Genomic DNA, 15,609 nt, shown 5'->3' on the forward strand with positions numbered 1-15,609 from the left:
GGGAGTGTGTGGGCATGGTGGGGCTGTGCGGGGGGGTGGGAAGGGTGTGCATAGGTGTATGTGTGGGATGTGTATAGGGTATGGTGATGTGTGGGGTTGGGGTGTGGTGGATGGGGTTGGCAGTGGTGGGGTGGAAGATGCGTGCTGCCTACTTGGCTTGCAGCACTGCAAACAGGTGGGAAAGCAGCTGCCACCAGTAGGCAGCAAAGAAAGTTCCTAGGAGAAGCAAGGGGGTGGGGGGAAAGGGAGGAAGCCCAAGCCTGGTGACACGAGCTCTCTTGCTTTCTGTGTCTTGCCCCTGCTCGGCAGGGCTACAGCTGACCCTGAGCTGGCTCCTGATGCTGCTGCTTCCACCCCATCTGCCTGTCCTGTGCTTTCCTGGCAGAGCTGCAGCCAAGCTTGCACTGGCTCCTGTTGCTACTTCTGCCCCACATGCCTGTCCTGTACCTGCCTGACAGGACTATAACCAATCCCAGGCTGGCTCCTGCAGCTGCTGCTTCTGCCCCATCTGCCTGGCATGCACGTGCCTGGCAGGGCTTTGCAAGGAGCCAAGCTCATACATGCCTCTCCTCCATCCACTCACTCCCCTGCCCAGCCATACACAAGCAGGACTAAAGTGAGCTGCAGGCAGAGCCCACCCCCAACCCCGCTTCCCTCAACACTGCAGATTCCCTTCCATATCTGCTGCTCAGAGAACTGCAACTGGGACAGGAGTCATCATCGCTGGAGGAGCTCAGCAGCAGCCACCCTGCCTGGAAGTTGTGGCCCTTGGTAAGGGCTGGGGCCCCCTGGTCGGGGGGCTGGGAGCATAGCACATGCTACCCCAGGTGGGACTCAGCCCCATGGGAAGCACAGATGGGGCAGACATCAGCTGGGCCTGATACAATTAACTGGTGGGTGCCCACCTGCAGGATGGATCCAGCCCACCCCCAATATAGATGGTCTTAATAAACACAAAATGGCCATATGGCTGTCAAGGACAAGCCCTTGAGTCACAGTGTATGCTAGCTATTGACAGATATGGTAGGCAGGCAAATAGGTACACGTAATTATTCAAGCCAAACTTGGAAATCCTAGCCCATAGGCGCTACCAGGTTCAAAGCACTGAACAATCCCTCCTACCTTATAATTTGTGAAAATCGGTTTGACTTCATCAGTTACATGGCTTTTAAGATCCTCTAAATCCATTACTCCTCCATGTCTCTGAACAGTTTCTACAACAGCTGCTGCAATTGTACCTTCATAGAATCCTTTCTTCCCACATCTTGCTATCTCCTGAAAGTTAATTATAATGACACCTTGAGTTTATCGTAGAAAGAACAGTGCAGGATTGGAAACTTATTTTGATTGATGTCAAATTGGCATCTTCATCTCAAAGAGACTGACAATTACATCATTGCAATTACAATCATACATATATGATTTAGGTGAGGAGTGCCAACGATGTGGCCTACAGGCCATGTGCAGCCTGTGGACCTTCATCAGCAGGTCCCTAGTGCTGCCCCTGGGACTCTAGATGACCCACACAGGGCATGTACCAAACCAACCTTGTGAACAGGGCCTAGGATGCAAACCACACGTGGCATCTGCCCCAACCAGTCTGAGATATATGCTGCATACAACATCTGCCCCAAGGTGATCTGATGCATATGTTGCATGTGATACCCAAGCTGGGCCAGTCTGGGTCCCCCTACATATCAGATTTAGTGCCTATAGCACTTCTTACAGCTGGTCCAGGACACACAGCACCTGCTTCAGACAATCTGGGGTGTGCACTGTGTGTAGTGCATGTCCTAGACCAGCTGAAGCGGGTGACACATGTGGTACAGTCCCAGACCAGCCGGAGTAGAGGCCAGGGACACTGGACCTGGCAGCTGAGGGGTGGGGTTAGGGGGGTAAGCCCATTCTAGCTTGTGGAACTGGCACTGCATTGTTCATCTGGCCCACAAATCAGACCTGCATCACTTACCTGGCCTGTGGGTGTTGATGAGTTTGACACCACCAATTTAGGTCAATTCAACTCCAGAAATGATTTCACTACATAGATTAGATTCCAGAAACAGCTGTGCATCCTGGATGACATGGTCCAATTTCTGTCCTGTCCTGTAGCCTATACAACCCACTCAGATCTCTTTACCCTACCAGTATAGAATTCTGTCAACAGGAAAATACCACTGGTCTATGCTTGTCAATTATTCCAAAGCTTTTCCAGTGCAGCTCAGCACTTTTGGAGGAATACAAGACCTTCCAGGTGCACCTAGTAACTCAGGGGGTTTGAAATGTCACCCATTTCACATACCATGCACCCTAAGGACTCTAATTAAAGCTACAGTATATTCAACACCTCTGAAATGTAGGCCCATTAACTGAGTACTTCAACATGATCATAAATGACTAATTTTAAGAATCCAAGTTTGAAAATGTTGGTATTCATTTTACTTACCTATAAAATGTAATCGATATTCATACAGCACTATGTAATCCTTTGATAATGCATTTTCTTATTATTAGAGTACAAAGCAGGTATTTACATGGGATGCAACCTACCTGCCATTTAAGGATCATGATAAAATAAGAATATATGCTGCTAACACACCACAGTAACTATTAAATATACAGTGACTTTGCATACAACCACAGCAAAGTCTACAACCACCGTCTAACCAGATCTTCATAAATCTTCTCTTGGCACTTATAATTTTCTAAGCGTGGCCCTTTTTTTGGAATACTGTTGTTTATGCAACACACATTCTGCCCATACAAAAATGATTTAAATGTGTCAAATAAAAATGAAACATGCTAAGTGAGAAATGAAAAAAGGATATGTGGTAGTGATTACTATTTTAACTGTGTTTTTATAATCCCTAGGAAATGCACAGGGCTGAACAGTCACAGCCTCATGGCAGGAGTGGTACAGTGACCTTTGGACACAGACATCCATGATTCCTCCTGGAGCTCTGGGGAACCTACATAGAGTGTAGGCTCTAACCTGTCTCTGGAAATTATGCAACATCCATTTTCCTCTGTACCTGATATGGAGGAACTCTACCATCTTCCCAACCCTCCCTTGCAGGGAGGTCAAGAATTCATTCGGTTTAGCATGGCTTTTGAGGCACATGAAGCTCCCTCCAGAGAGACCAGGTGGCACTAAGCATTTGATCTACCCAAAACTTTTGCTGTATAACCTTATGAAGCTTCACAGCACTTCTACAGACTATCAGGGACGATGATAAAGACTCACCATGTTTGTCATAATCACAAGGCAGCATAATAATCGTAAAAACGTGGAAACATTTGAGAGGTATAGGTTGTAGCTGTGTTGGTTTAAGGATATAGGCAGACAAGGTTCTTTGAGTAAACGTGATATTTTTTATTAAAACAACTAAAATAGTTGGAAAAATTCTTCTTTGCAAGCTTTAGGATACAAACACCCTTCGTCAGTCTGATGGCTCCCCCACTTTCTGACCCTAGCACATCAACATCTTACAAATCAAGGTTGTGCGTGCTTTGGCACACTGCCCAAAAATGTTGCTAACCATTGTCACCATAGGGACAAGCAGCCGCCTTGATTATGTTATGAAAGTCCAGAGAAAGTTCCATAGGGGTTTGGGGTGTTTTTGTTTTTTACTTTTAGAAACATTTATTCTGGGGAGGGTGACAAGTGGGGGGCAGTAAGGACTATATATAAGTTGGCCTGAAGGTCTGGCCCTAAGTACAAGGCCTGGGCTCATGGCCTGCAAGGCCTGCCCACACACTCCAGACAAAAATAAAAAAACAGGTGACAAAGAAATATATACATATATACAGTTCTGCCAGTGGGGATGCCCGGGGGGCCTCAGGACATCAGGGGTCAGCCCGCACAGACAAAGCCTGAGGTCTCAGCTTGCTGGACCTGCCCCCGCACCCTGAACAGGTGCTGGCACCACAGTGCAAAGAGCAGGCGTCCCCCCCTCGACTCAGCACAGCGCCCCTCCGACGGCCCAGCATTCCTCAAAGGTGGGCACCGTCCGCCAGAGGACCGCATGCTCAAACTCAAGCGAGAGGCGGGCCCGCACCAGCAAGGGGAAGTGAAACAGGGCTGCACCTCAGGTTAGATAAATCATTACCAAATGGTGACAAGTGCAAGCCAAGTACAAAGAAACTACATTTATAGAAAAACACTAAGGAATCTCAGATACTAGAACTTCAACTTCTCAGTAACTGGTATGTTAAGTAGCTTTGACTTAATATAGATAATTGTATGCCTGGATGTGAAATACATGCCTCTTTATTCAGATAGCCAAGGGCATGACAGATGCTCAAGCAATAAGTATACAGACCATACGGCAATGACGTTGTTGAGAGCTGAAAGGAATTCCATAGTTATGTAATTAAATAAGACAGAAAGGTGTGTTATCATGCTAACAAAATGATAGTGCTTGCAAGTACATTTACATGCATGGCTTGTCATTTCCAAGCTGGGGTATTTACTGAGTCTTTTAAATATTTGATATCTTTAAAAGACATCATGCCATACAAGAAAAAAACATTTCTCAGACTGAAAAAAGGAGTAGGCCTGTGGCTACATTCGAGGGGGTAAACTCCCAGCTATCTTAAGAGTTACACTTACTAGTTAATTACAAAGTTAAAAAGGACCAATAAAAATAAGTACTGTACATCATTTGTACAATAGACCTAAAGTAATTACATGGAGTCATTAGAATCTTGAATTTCAGGAGCCCATCCTTGCTTCCCAGTCCTTCCACAGAGCTTCCAGATGGCAGTGGCAAACACAGAAGCAAAAGACACTACTGTCTTTACATACTCATCTAAGACAAAATAACACAAGGACCTCCTGTTGTACAAGTTCTATTCAGGATCTGAAGTGTTGAGTCTTTGATCATGTTTGCAGTCGAACTGTGTCCAGCCTCCATTCTGGACATCTCCAATGCTGATGCCAACATGTCAGCAGAAAGTAAATGTGACAGTGAAATCATTCACAGCTACTGCCTACACAGATCAAATTTGATTATGTACCAACCCCAGCATAAGATACACCTGGCATTCTGCTCCATAGCAGTCAAAAACCCTCCCTCCATAGCTCATTCTGTACTATCCCTGCCCCTTTCCTTATGCCAGGGCAAGGGAAAACCCAGATTTAGGTGTGCTGTGAATTCCCTATGCCACAGCTGTCTAACTGGTGGCTGGCCTGCAGGCCCCACGGGGCTTGTCAGCACAGCTCTAGCACTCAGTGGGGAAATGCTGCTGCTGGTCACTTCCCCTTCCACATACCCTCTTGCCTGTCATCATACCTGAAGCCTAGCTGCCAGTGGTGACCATAACTGGCATCAGGAGAAAAGGGGGGTGACCAGTGGCAGCATTAAAGCCCTGTAATCTGGATCTGGCCTACAGAAGACAAAGAAGCTTGACACCACTGCTCTATGGGACACCAAGGCTAGAGACAGGTATTACACATAAATCAGTTTAAGTGATCAGAAACTGATTTAAACCTGTAATAGAACAGTTAACACCAAACATAAACCAGTTTGAAAATGGCTGAAACCAGTTGATAAACCTGGTTGAAAGTAGTATCAGACTTAACTGATTTGGGTCAAACTGGTTTATGCAATGTGTGTCCCAGACCCCTTCCTGGTTTCAGTTAAACCAGAGTCCCCCAGCATCCCAGCATGCTCTTTGGGCTGGGCTCTCTGCTCTACAGCAGAGCTGGCCCCTCCCCTCTGCTCTCTGGCTGGAGCTCAGGCAAAGACTGCAAACATCTGCCTGCCTTCTTCCTGCTCCCTCCCCTCCCCCTCACCACTCCCTGCTCAAGCAGGGATTTTTTCCTCCCTTCTGCCTTACACAGACACCTCTCAGCTTTAGCTACCATACCACATGCTGGCTCTGGTCTGCGTTGTGGGAGACAGGACAAAGGCAGACAGGACAATGTCAGTTTAGGCCTTTTGGAGCTAATCAACAGATAATGCCCCTCCATTCCTTCCTTAGAAAAAGTTGTTTAAGAAGAGCTTGAACTAATGAGAGATGCTTTGTTTTATTTGATGGGCTGATAAATGATAACAGCTCCCTGTGTAACTCCCTGCTGTGTGACTTGATGCTCTGTTATCAACAGCAGGAGGTGGGGGGGGACCCCTCCCTAATCAGAGCATCCTGCCAGGGCCTGGCCATGCCCCCCTCAGCTCAGCACTGTGGAGGGGAAGGGAGGGCTGCCCTAACGAGCCCTGGCTTTTAGCCTGAGCCACTGCAAGCATCTGCCTGCAATTCTTTGGTCCAGCAGGGATGTCTATACAGTTACAAAACAGTTTAGCCTAGCCAGGTTAGACTAACCTGCAAAGAATGAATCAATTCAGGCTCAGGCTTTTTGAATGTCTGTCCCTAGGCCAGAGGGTAGGAGGGAGCAACCTTATGTATCTCATAACTGCAGGAATGACACCTCCCTTAAATCTTTCCCCCTCAGGTTCTGCTGAGTTTGCCCCCATGCCTCCAGAACACAGAGTCAGACTCTCCAATATTGGTTTAGATGTGTGCAGGACTAGACCACTATAGTTACAGTTCTCTCTTATTTTTCTTTCTTCCCCCCTCACCCTTTTAGAAACCATAATAATTACAAGGCCCAGGAATTATGGAAGCATTCATAGGGACGTCTTTCTGGTAGGAGGTGGGTTTTTTTAATTCAAGAGAAGAAATCAACTTGATGGCTGTGTTGTGTCAGTACAGGCAGATGAAGAAGGAAGAGGCCTAGAAAGTACATAAAACCAAACTAGGCAAATGGGTGGAGTGCAGCAGCCACCACTCCCCCAAAGTGAGGCCTGCAGGACACTAATGAATATCTGACCAGGCAGTGTGCACCTAGCTACTGGGATAGCAATGTTTCAGGGAGTGCACTGATCATAGAAACAGTAGTAGCTAAGACAAGAGATGGATCTGGGATGATAGAGACAGGCTCGGGAAGGAGGAAGTAGCACACTAGAGCAAAGTCCAAACAGATGGGGTGACACCAGATGGGGATGTTGGAATCCCCCGACCTCAGACAACTGCTCTGACTCTTGATTGCAAATGAACAACAGGAGGTTGAGGAATTTGAGGACATAAGGAGCTGGAGGTATCCTTTTCATTTGTTTAGTTGGTGCTAACAATATGGTTTATATGTTAAATGTAGTTTATTCTGATCTACTTGTTACCATGTAATCCAGACACACATCAAATGGAGCCAAGACCCAGCAATACTTGCCATAACTTAATGATTTATTTTCCTTAGCTTTAAATCAGTATTATTTGTACTGCAGTAGTGCCTGGGAACCTAATGTGCTAGGCCAGGGGTGGGCAATTATTTTGGGTGGAGGGCCGCTTACCCAGTTTTGGCAAGCTGTTGAGGGCCGCATGGGTAGCCCTGCCACTTGACAGGTGCCATGCCCCCTGGTCACCACCTTGGGACCAATGCCCCAATGTCTTGGGACCAAAGTCTCAAGGCCAGCACTAGCGGGGCCCAGAGCAGGGCGCGGGCTGGCAGGGGTCTGTGAAGTCAGGCTGGGCTGCACCCGTAGGGAGAGGGGGGAGCTGGCCTGGCTCCACAGAGCCCCTGCTGGCCGGGGCCCTGTACCCCTGCCGCCCTGCTCTGGGCCCCACCAGTGCTAGCCCCAGGACAGTGGTGTGGGCTCCATGCTCCCGCTCACTTCCCCCGCGGTACAGGTGGGGAACAGTGTACAGCCCCGACCCCCTGCTCCCTGGCAGGGCATAAGCTGGTGCAGAGCGTGGAGAAAAGCGGTCCCTTGCCCGACCTGTGGCTGGCACTCCCTGCTGCAGCCACTCACAGCCCACGTGGGGCTGTGCTGAGCAGACACAGGCACAGGGTGAGCAAGGGGCCACTTTTCCCCTTGCTCAGCACTAGCTTGTAGCCCGCCCTCACTGCCAGCCTGGGCCCCGTGCCAGCTCCGGGCTTGCCCATTAGAGCTACACACAGCAGCAGCAGCTGTGGTCCCCCCACTTGCTGCGCTGAGCAGTGTTTGACACCACTGCCTCTGGGCTGCCCAGCATGCGAGCTCCGGGTGGGCAGCAGCAGCAAACAGTGCCCAGCACAACAAGCAGAGGGGCCGCAGCTGCCGTGAAGCAGCCCCAGTGGGCAAGCCCGGAGCTGGTGCGGGGCCCAGGCTGGCAGCGGGGGTGGGTTACAAGCTGGTGCTGAGCATGGGGGGAAAAGCAGCCCCTCCCCCACACTGTGGTTGGCACCCCACGCTGCAGCCACTCACAGCCCACATGGGGCTGCCTGTGCCTGCTCATAACAGCCCTGCGCGGGCTGCGAGAGGCTGCAGTGGGGAGCACCGGCCATGGGGCGGGAGAGGCGCCACTTTTCTCCAGGGTCCTCCCCTCCCCTCTTACCTGAGTTTCTGGTGCAGAGTGGCCAAATGGTCCCAGGCCAGATGCCCCTGCTGGGGCTTCCGGATGGGGAGGCAGGGCCAGACAGGTCCTGCTATTGAGGGCACTCGCCAGGCTTTCCCTGGGTCTTACTGCCCCTGGTTCCTGCCATTTTTGACAGGAACCAAAGACAGATAAACATTAATTTTCTTAATTTTTTAGGGGCCCTGCAGGCTGGATAGAATGGCCTTGCGGGCTGTATTTTGCCCACCCCTGTGCTAGGCACTAATATAGTCACAGGATAGAGGCAGACAGGTCCTGCCCCAGGAACCTGCTACCAAAATATGAGCCAGATGGATACAGGCAGGGTAGCAAAGGAAACAGCAAGATGACATTGTTCGGTATAGTAGTTGACACCAGTGCCTGACTGTTAGAAGGGACATTCACGCTACAACGTATCACTGAAATAAAGGAAAAGAGTTCTTCTAAATTGAAATGTGTTTTATTACTTCCGAGGAATATCTTGGAATTATTAAAAGAAAGATTCTTCATACAAAGCTATTTATATGAACAGGGAGGAAATCCTGCATCACTGAATGAAACCTCAGTAAGGACAGAAGAGCATGACACCAGTTTTATGCTCACACTGCTGTTAACTCAAATGACACAATGTTCCTGGTTTACACTGTTGTTAGTGAGATCTGAATCAAGCTAAGTGAATCTTAACCTTTGCACTGTTGCATTCTAGCACAGCCAACGCAAAGGTAGAGCACTGCAATGGTCTAATACAATAGAAAATTGTACCTTCAAGGGCAAAATGAGAAGTACATTTCGTCATAGGTACCTGGTACTGAAAGGATGAGAGGACAAACAGGGGGAGGTGTATCATCTCTGCATACAAGGGAGCGGTCAACTCAGGTTAATATTTAACAAATTAGTACCAGACCATAACAAGAGCCAACTAAATCAACTGAATCACAATAAAACTCCTCTTCTTAATCATGCAGACAAGCTAAAAAACAAAAAAGAAATATTTAACCATTTTTGAATTAGAAAAATTTAGAACTTGCCTGTAAAAAGCAAACAAAAATTCTTCAAGACATGCTAGTATTTAACTTCTGAGGGGAAAGCATTTGTGCAAATAGTCTGTTTTTAAGAATACATGGAAAATTTAAAGTCTTACTTGCTCATTTGGAAGTGTCAAGCCCAAGCTGGGATATAACCAAAGACATCAAAAGAAAAAAAAATCTATTGGTGTGAAATATTTCTTACAGAGTATTTTTTTTAAAGTCCAACATTTTAGTGTTTCCAACCTGGAAGCTTCACGAGAACACTATGAATAAAAGAAGATTGCTTTACTTTTCTGGGTGGCATAATTCAGGGAACCCAATTCCATGGAAAGCTATGATTGTTTTGGGAGATCCATACACCAGCTCTGGTAACTATAACATATCCAAATATTTAAGAGACAACACCAAAACGTTTGGAAAAAAAAAGCTTTTCTGCAGCTTTTAGGTTAGCAGTAAGGACTTGTTTTTCCCTTTAAAAAAGTAAAAAATCAGAAATACTATCCTTCTCTAATCAGAACCACTCCAACAATAGTAAAACAACTTTTCTTTCACGTTAAGGCTCATGCATTTAGTGAATGAGGCACTTGTATCTACTGTATGTTTTGTAATAATAGTGGTAACTGACTTACCTCTGAGATCCAGATTTGAGGTAAAAACAGAATTTTCACTCCCCCCACCCAAAGAAAAACTTCCACTTATCTTGTTAAATGGGTTAAATGTTACTTTGTTCTGTAGAGTCACACTAGTTTTGCTATATCACTTGACAGCATGATTTCGTGCTAAAAAAAGAAATGAAGTAATCCAGCATGTTTCATCCTACTGAGCCCATGCATCTGTTTTTAGTGTAGATGGTGTTACATATCAACAGGCTCTCAATCTTAATTAGGTGTCTGTCTCTTTGCTGACATTTGTATCTGAACCACTTGCAACATAACCTTATTGTTGGACTGTAAATTGCCTTGGTCTGTTCAGGATACTGATATTTATGATGAGCCTCTGCTCACTAATAAGTGGAGAGCCATCACCCATTAATTTCAGTTTTATGTTTACTCAAACCAAGTTAGCCAGGAAGCAGTATGAGTTGCTGTGGAAATAAAACTAATTTAATTCAGACTGCCTCAGACCCTTCACTAATCAGCCATTTATAATAAAACATTTCTCCTCTGCTTAAGATCATCCTTTATCATGCCCAGACATGAGAAAAATACAGCTGCCTCCATTTGTTTACTTATAACCACAGAATAAAGCATCTTTTAACTTTAATCTCACAAACCTAATACTTCACGTGGAAAAAGAGCTTTATGCGCATAAACTATCAGCATAACAACTGTCCCAGGCTGGATTACATCCACTGATTTCAATGAGGTTTATCAATACCCTCCTCATTCAGGCTACAGAAGGGACCTTTTAGAATATTCCTTTGTTTAGTAAAAACTGAAACAGTAAAAGCCCTGGCCCAGAATATAAACCCTGCATTGCCAAGCTAAGAAGAAAGTATCCATGGCACTGACAGCAAATGCACACGGTAAGACACAGACTGCTGGAGCTATATATACACTCAAGAGTTTGAGAAGCAACAGAAAACACCAGAGAAGCAGCAGGGAGGGGAAGGACTCCCTCCCCCCTACCCAAAACAGTCAGAGCAAACTGTGTATTGAGTCTGGAACTGTGAACGAGAGACATTGTAGGCTTGCTATAAGATTCCTGTTGTATTCAGGGAAACAGGAGTTTGTATATTCTTTAGGCATAAAACAGACTGCAAAGAAACATCTAACAAAATCAAGCTACATCAGCCTGCATCTGAATAAATAGGTAAAAACACTACAGACACCTAGCTAAATGCATTTTTTTTATTTCCATTTTTAAAAAAAAATGCTCTAGTCTCTTCATCTCATGTGCATGTAATCTCCTAAGAATATGAGAGCTAGCATAAGAACAGTGATTAAACTATGAACAGTATCAGTGAGTATCATGTCCAATTTTATTTCAATTCAAGTGCATTTTCCAGGTTTAAAAAATACCAAACCCACAGTTCAGAGCTCCCTTCTCCCTGGACTCTTCCAGTCCCGAAACCTGCAGCCTTCTCCTCAGACCCCCAAAAGAACGCTTTGTACTGGAAAGACCTCCCTCGGCCCAAGACCTCTGCTGCCTTCCTGGGGCCCACATCCGGGACGTTGAGGAGAGGATCCCCAGGCTCACCCATCCCTCCGACTACCACCCCATGCTCCTCATCCATGTGGACACACACGACACGGCCACGAGTAATTCAGACCGGGTCACGAGCGACTACAGGGCTCTGGGGGCTGGGCTCAAGAGGCTGGGGGCTCAAGTAGTTTTTTCTTCTGTGCTCCCTGTTGCAGCCCAAGAGGGAGGGCTGTGTGGAAGAAGTAAACAGACCCCTTCAACAGTGGTGCTACCGTGAGGGCTTCCGTTTCTTCGACCACAGTACGCACTTCAGGGCGAGAGGACTCCTGGGATGAGATGGCATCCACCTCACATGGAGAGGTAAGTCCCTGTTCTCAGCTAGGATGGCTGATCTACTAGACAGGGTTTTAAACTGACTTTGCTGGGGATGAGGAAACTCCAAGTGGAGCACGCCTGGGGACTGGCACACAGGAAAGCTCCTACATGGAGGATACTAAGATAACAGTTGTTGAAAATGCTAACAGAACAGTTCTCCCACAGCGTCTCAGGAAACCGAGGGTGTCGGCTGGGGGCCTCAGCTACCTGCACACCAATGCCAGGAGCATGGGGAACAAGCAGCAGGAGCTAGCCCTCCTGCTCTCTAGTGGGCAATATGACCTGTTAGGGATCACAGAGGCAATATGACCTGGTGGGACGCCTCGCATGACTGGATCATAGCTGTAGAGGGCTACACCCTGCACAGCAGGGAGAAAAGGCAGAGGGGTAGCTCTCTCTGTGAGGGAGCAGTATACCTCTATGGAGGCTGACACTGGCTCCAGAGATAAGCAGCTGGAAACCCTCTGGGTCAAGCTTCACGGAGAGGGGGGCGAGGTGAGAGAGACTTAACTGTGGGCGTTTACTACAGGCCACTGAACCAAGGGCAGGAGCCTGATCTGGAGTTCTCTCCAGGACAGACGGAGGCCGCGCGGGCAAGGACCTTGGCTGTCATGGGCGACCACAATTACTCGGACATAGATTGGGAAGAACACTTGGCTGAGTCGGATCGGTCATGTAGCTTCTTAACGGTAATCAAGGAGCTCTTTCTGACCCAGCAAGTGCAAGGGCCAACCAGAGGAACCGCTCTCCTAGACTTAGTCCTGGCCAAAGGAAATGATCTGGTACGTGTCTTGAACACTGAGGGTAGCCTGGGCGACAGCAACCATAAGCTCATCGGGTTCACTGTCCGCCACAAGGTTGACAAATCAACCAGCAGGATTGAAGTCCTGGACTTCAAAAATGCTGACTTCAACAGGCTCAGGGCATTAGTAGGGGAAGCGATGAGGGACCAGGGACGGAAGGCAAATGGGGTGCACAAAAAGTGGTCTTTCCTCAAGGCACAATCCTCAAAGCGCAAAAGAAAACTACTCCCATGAAGAGGAAAGGTAGCAGAAGGGCTGGCAACCCCTCCTGGCCCAATAGGGACATTGCGGTCCTCTTGAAAAAGAAAAAAGAAGCATACACGCAGCGGAAACTAGGGACAGTTCTCAAGCAGGACTATACAACAGTGGTCTGCACTTGTAGGGAAATGATTGGGCAAACTAAGGCAGCGACGGAGTTTAAGTTAGACAAGGGAGTCAAGGACAATAAGAAGTCCTTCCTTGGGTACGCAAGGAGCAGAAGGAAAACAAATGGAAGTGTGGGGCCCCTGCTTAACACCTCAGGACAGCTGGTAATGGACACTCAGGAAAAAACTGAACTCCTAAATGCCCCCACTTTGCTTCGGTATTTCACCAGACCAAGGGGAAAGACAAGTGAGGTAAGGATTACAGGGAGCATGGTGGGAATAATAGCCTTCCCATTGTGGACGCTGAGCTGGTGCAAAACCAACTAGAACAGCTAGGCATTTACAAGTCAGCAGGACCAGATGGACTTCACCCACGAGGGATGATGGAGCTGGCTGAGGTCATCGCGGAACCCCTGGAAAAACTCTTTCAGAAATCGTGGCACACAGGGGAGATCCCTGAGGATTGGAAGAGGGCCAACATTGTGCCCATCTTCAAGGAGGAGAGGGAGAACCCAAGCAACTATAGGCCAATCAGCCTAACCTCCATCCGAGGGAAAATCCTGGAAAAACTCATTAATGAATCTGTGTGCAATACGCTTGCTGAGGGTAAGATTCCGAGCAACAGCCAGCATGGCTTTGTCACAGCTATATCTCATCTTCTACGAACAGGTCTCTCGCCACCTGGATACAGGAGAGGAGGTCAACATTATACACCTAGATTTCCAAAAGGCTTTTGACCTAGTATCTCATGATATCCTTGTGGAAAAATTGGGAGATTGTGGGCTTAACTGATCAACAGTTCAGTGGGTGGAAAACTGGCTGCATGGTAGGACCCAGAGAGCTCTTATGAATGGACCTGTCTCACCCTGGTGAGAAGTGAACAGTGGTGTTCCTCAGGGGTCCATGCTTGGACCAGTGCTTTTCAACATCTTTATCAATGATTTGGATGTGGGGGTGGAAAGCTTACTGACCAAGTTTGCAGACAACACCAAGTTATGGAGGAGCGTGGTCATGCCAGAAGATAGGTTGCAGATACAGGAAGACCTGGACAGGCTGGAGAGCTGGGCAGACTGGAAACAGAGAAAGTTCAGCACTCAGAAGTGTAAGGTGCTCCATCTGGGGGCAAACAATCCCCAACATACCTACAGGCTCGATGGTGACAATTTGACTTGTACCACAGCCAAAAGGGACCTAGGGGTAGCAATCGACCATCATATGAAAATGAGCTGGCAGTGTGATGCTGTGGCCAGCAGGGCAAACAGCACGCAGGCACGCATTAACTGTTGTATGTCATGCAAAACTAAGAAAGTGATACTCCCGCTGTACTCTGCACTGGTGAGATCACAGCTGGAGTACTGCATCCAGTTCTGGGTGCCGCTCTTCAACAAGGATGTGGAAAAACTTGAGAAGGTCCAGAGAAGAGCCACCCATATGGTCAGGGACTTGCAAGACAGGGAGAGGCTGAGGGACTTGGGTCTCTTCAGCCTACAGAAGACAAGGCTAAGAGGGGAGTTGGTAGCAGCTTACTGCTACATCAGGGGAGTACATCAAGAACTCGGTTCACCAGGGCACCCCTGCAGAAGACCAGGAGCCATGGATTCAAACTCCTGGAAGGCAACTTCAGGCTCAATTCCAGGAAAACCTCCTTCAGTCAGGGTGTCCAGACTGTGGAATAAACTCCCTCCAGTGGTGGTGCAGTCACCCACCCTGGAAATCTTCAAAAGGAGACTGGACAGTCACCTCGCTGGGGTCACTTGACCCCAGTTGTCTTTTCCCTCCTAGTGCAGGGGGACTGGACCCAATGATCTACAAGGTCCCTTCCAGCCCCTAACAATCTCTGAATCTATGACTCACTCTATCTATGAATCTGTGAAAGCTTATGTAAGTTTACTCTAGCCTTACAGTTCATTCAATAAGACTTGCAGAAAAATTCTTGCCTTTGACACATTTCCTGGATGATCACAGTTAGTTTCACTCCAGTACTACCAAGACTTATGACCACAGTTGTGAAGGTAGCCCAGAAAGACACATACATCAGCTTTGGCAGGATTATGCTCTTAAAGTGCTCTTAGCCCACTTTTGTTGCTGGCTGGCCCTCTGACCTGTTTTTAAAAATTTTCCCTACTAGCTATGCTATTTGCAAGTTACTGAAGTGGGTTGAAAGGGGACAGGATATACTTCTTTAATCTCACCCAGTATATATTAGCCTGGTGATATTACTGTGCTGCATAAAGTCTCTCGTTTTAGGCCATAGCAGCATCTTCTAAGCAAAATCATGAATTTACCAGGGGCAACGTAAACAGTTGATCACTTTTTATTCCATCTCTTCCCACAAGCCAGGCACTCAAATGTAACACAGTACCTGTGTGTTTTATCAGAGGGGCTTGTGAACTGAAGATGTTGTTGGCCTCTGCTCCCAGACAGCCACGTTGGGTTACGGCTTAGTATTTTGTTTTGCTTTCTGAAGGCAGCTAGGGTTTCTATTTGTTTCATGTTGTTCAGTTT

The 15,609-nt window shown here is 47.4% G+C and overlaps 1 protein-coding gene across 4 annotated transcripts in view; it reads right to left on the minus strand.

The window, feature by feature from the left end:
- The window catches only part of LOC109287870 (putative gamma-glutamyltransferase YwrD), a 60,246-nt gene that overhangs the window by 18,912 nt on the left and 25,725 nt on the right, over positions 1-15,609 (minus strand). For 3 of the 4 annotated variants that reach the window (XM_019503124.1, XM_019503121.1, XM_019503122.1), the window contains one exon: positions 1,123-1,275. The exons of the other annotated variant lie outside the window; for it this stretch is intronic. In XM_019503124.1, coding sequence (XP_019358669.1) covers positions 1,123-1,275 — 153 coding nt within the window. The remainder of the gene's footprint in view (positions 1-1,122; positions 1,276-15,609) is intronic. 4 annotated transcript variants of the gene reach the window in all.

The sequence above is a fragment of the Gavialis gangeticus genome, unplaced genomic scaffold (assembly GCF_001723915.1).
Source record: "Gavialis gangeticus isolate Ggan-Ray unplaced genomic scaffold, GavGan_comp1, whole genome shotgun sequence".
NCBI classification, from domain to species: domain Eukaryota; kingdom Metazoa; phylum Chordata; order Crocodylia; family Gavialidae; genus Gavialis; species Gavialis gangeticus.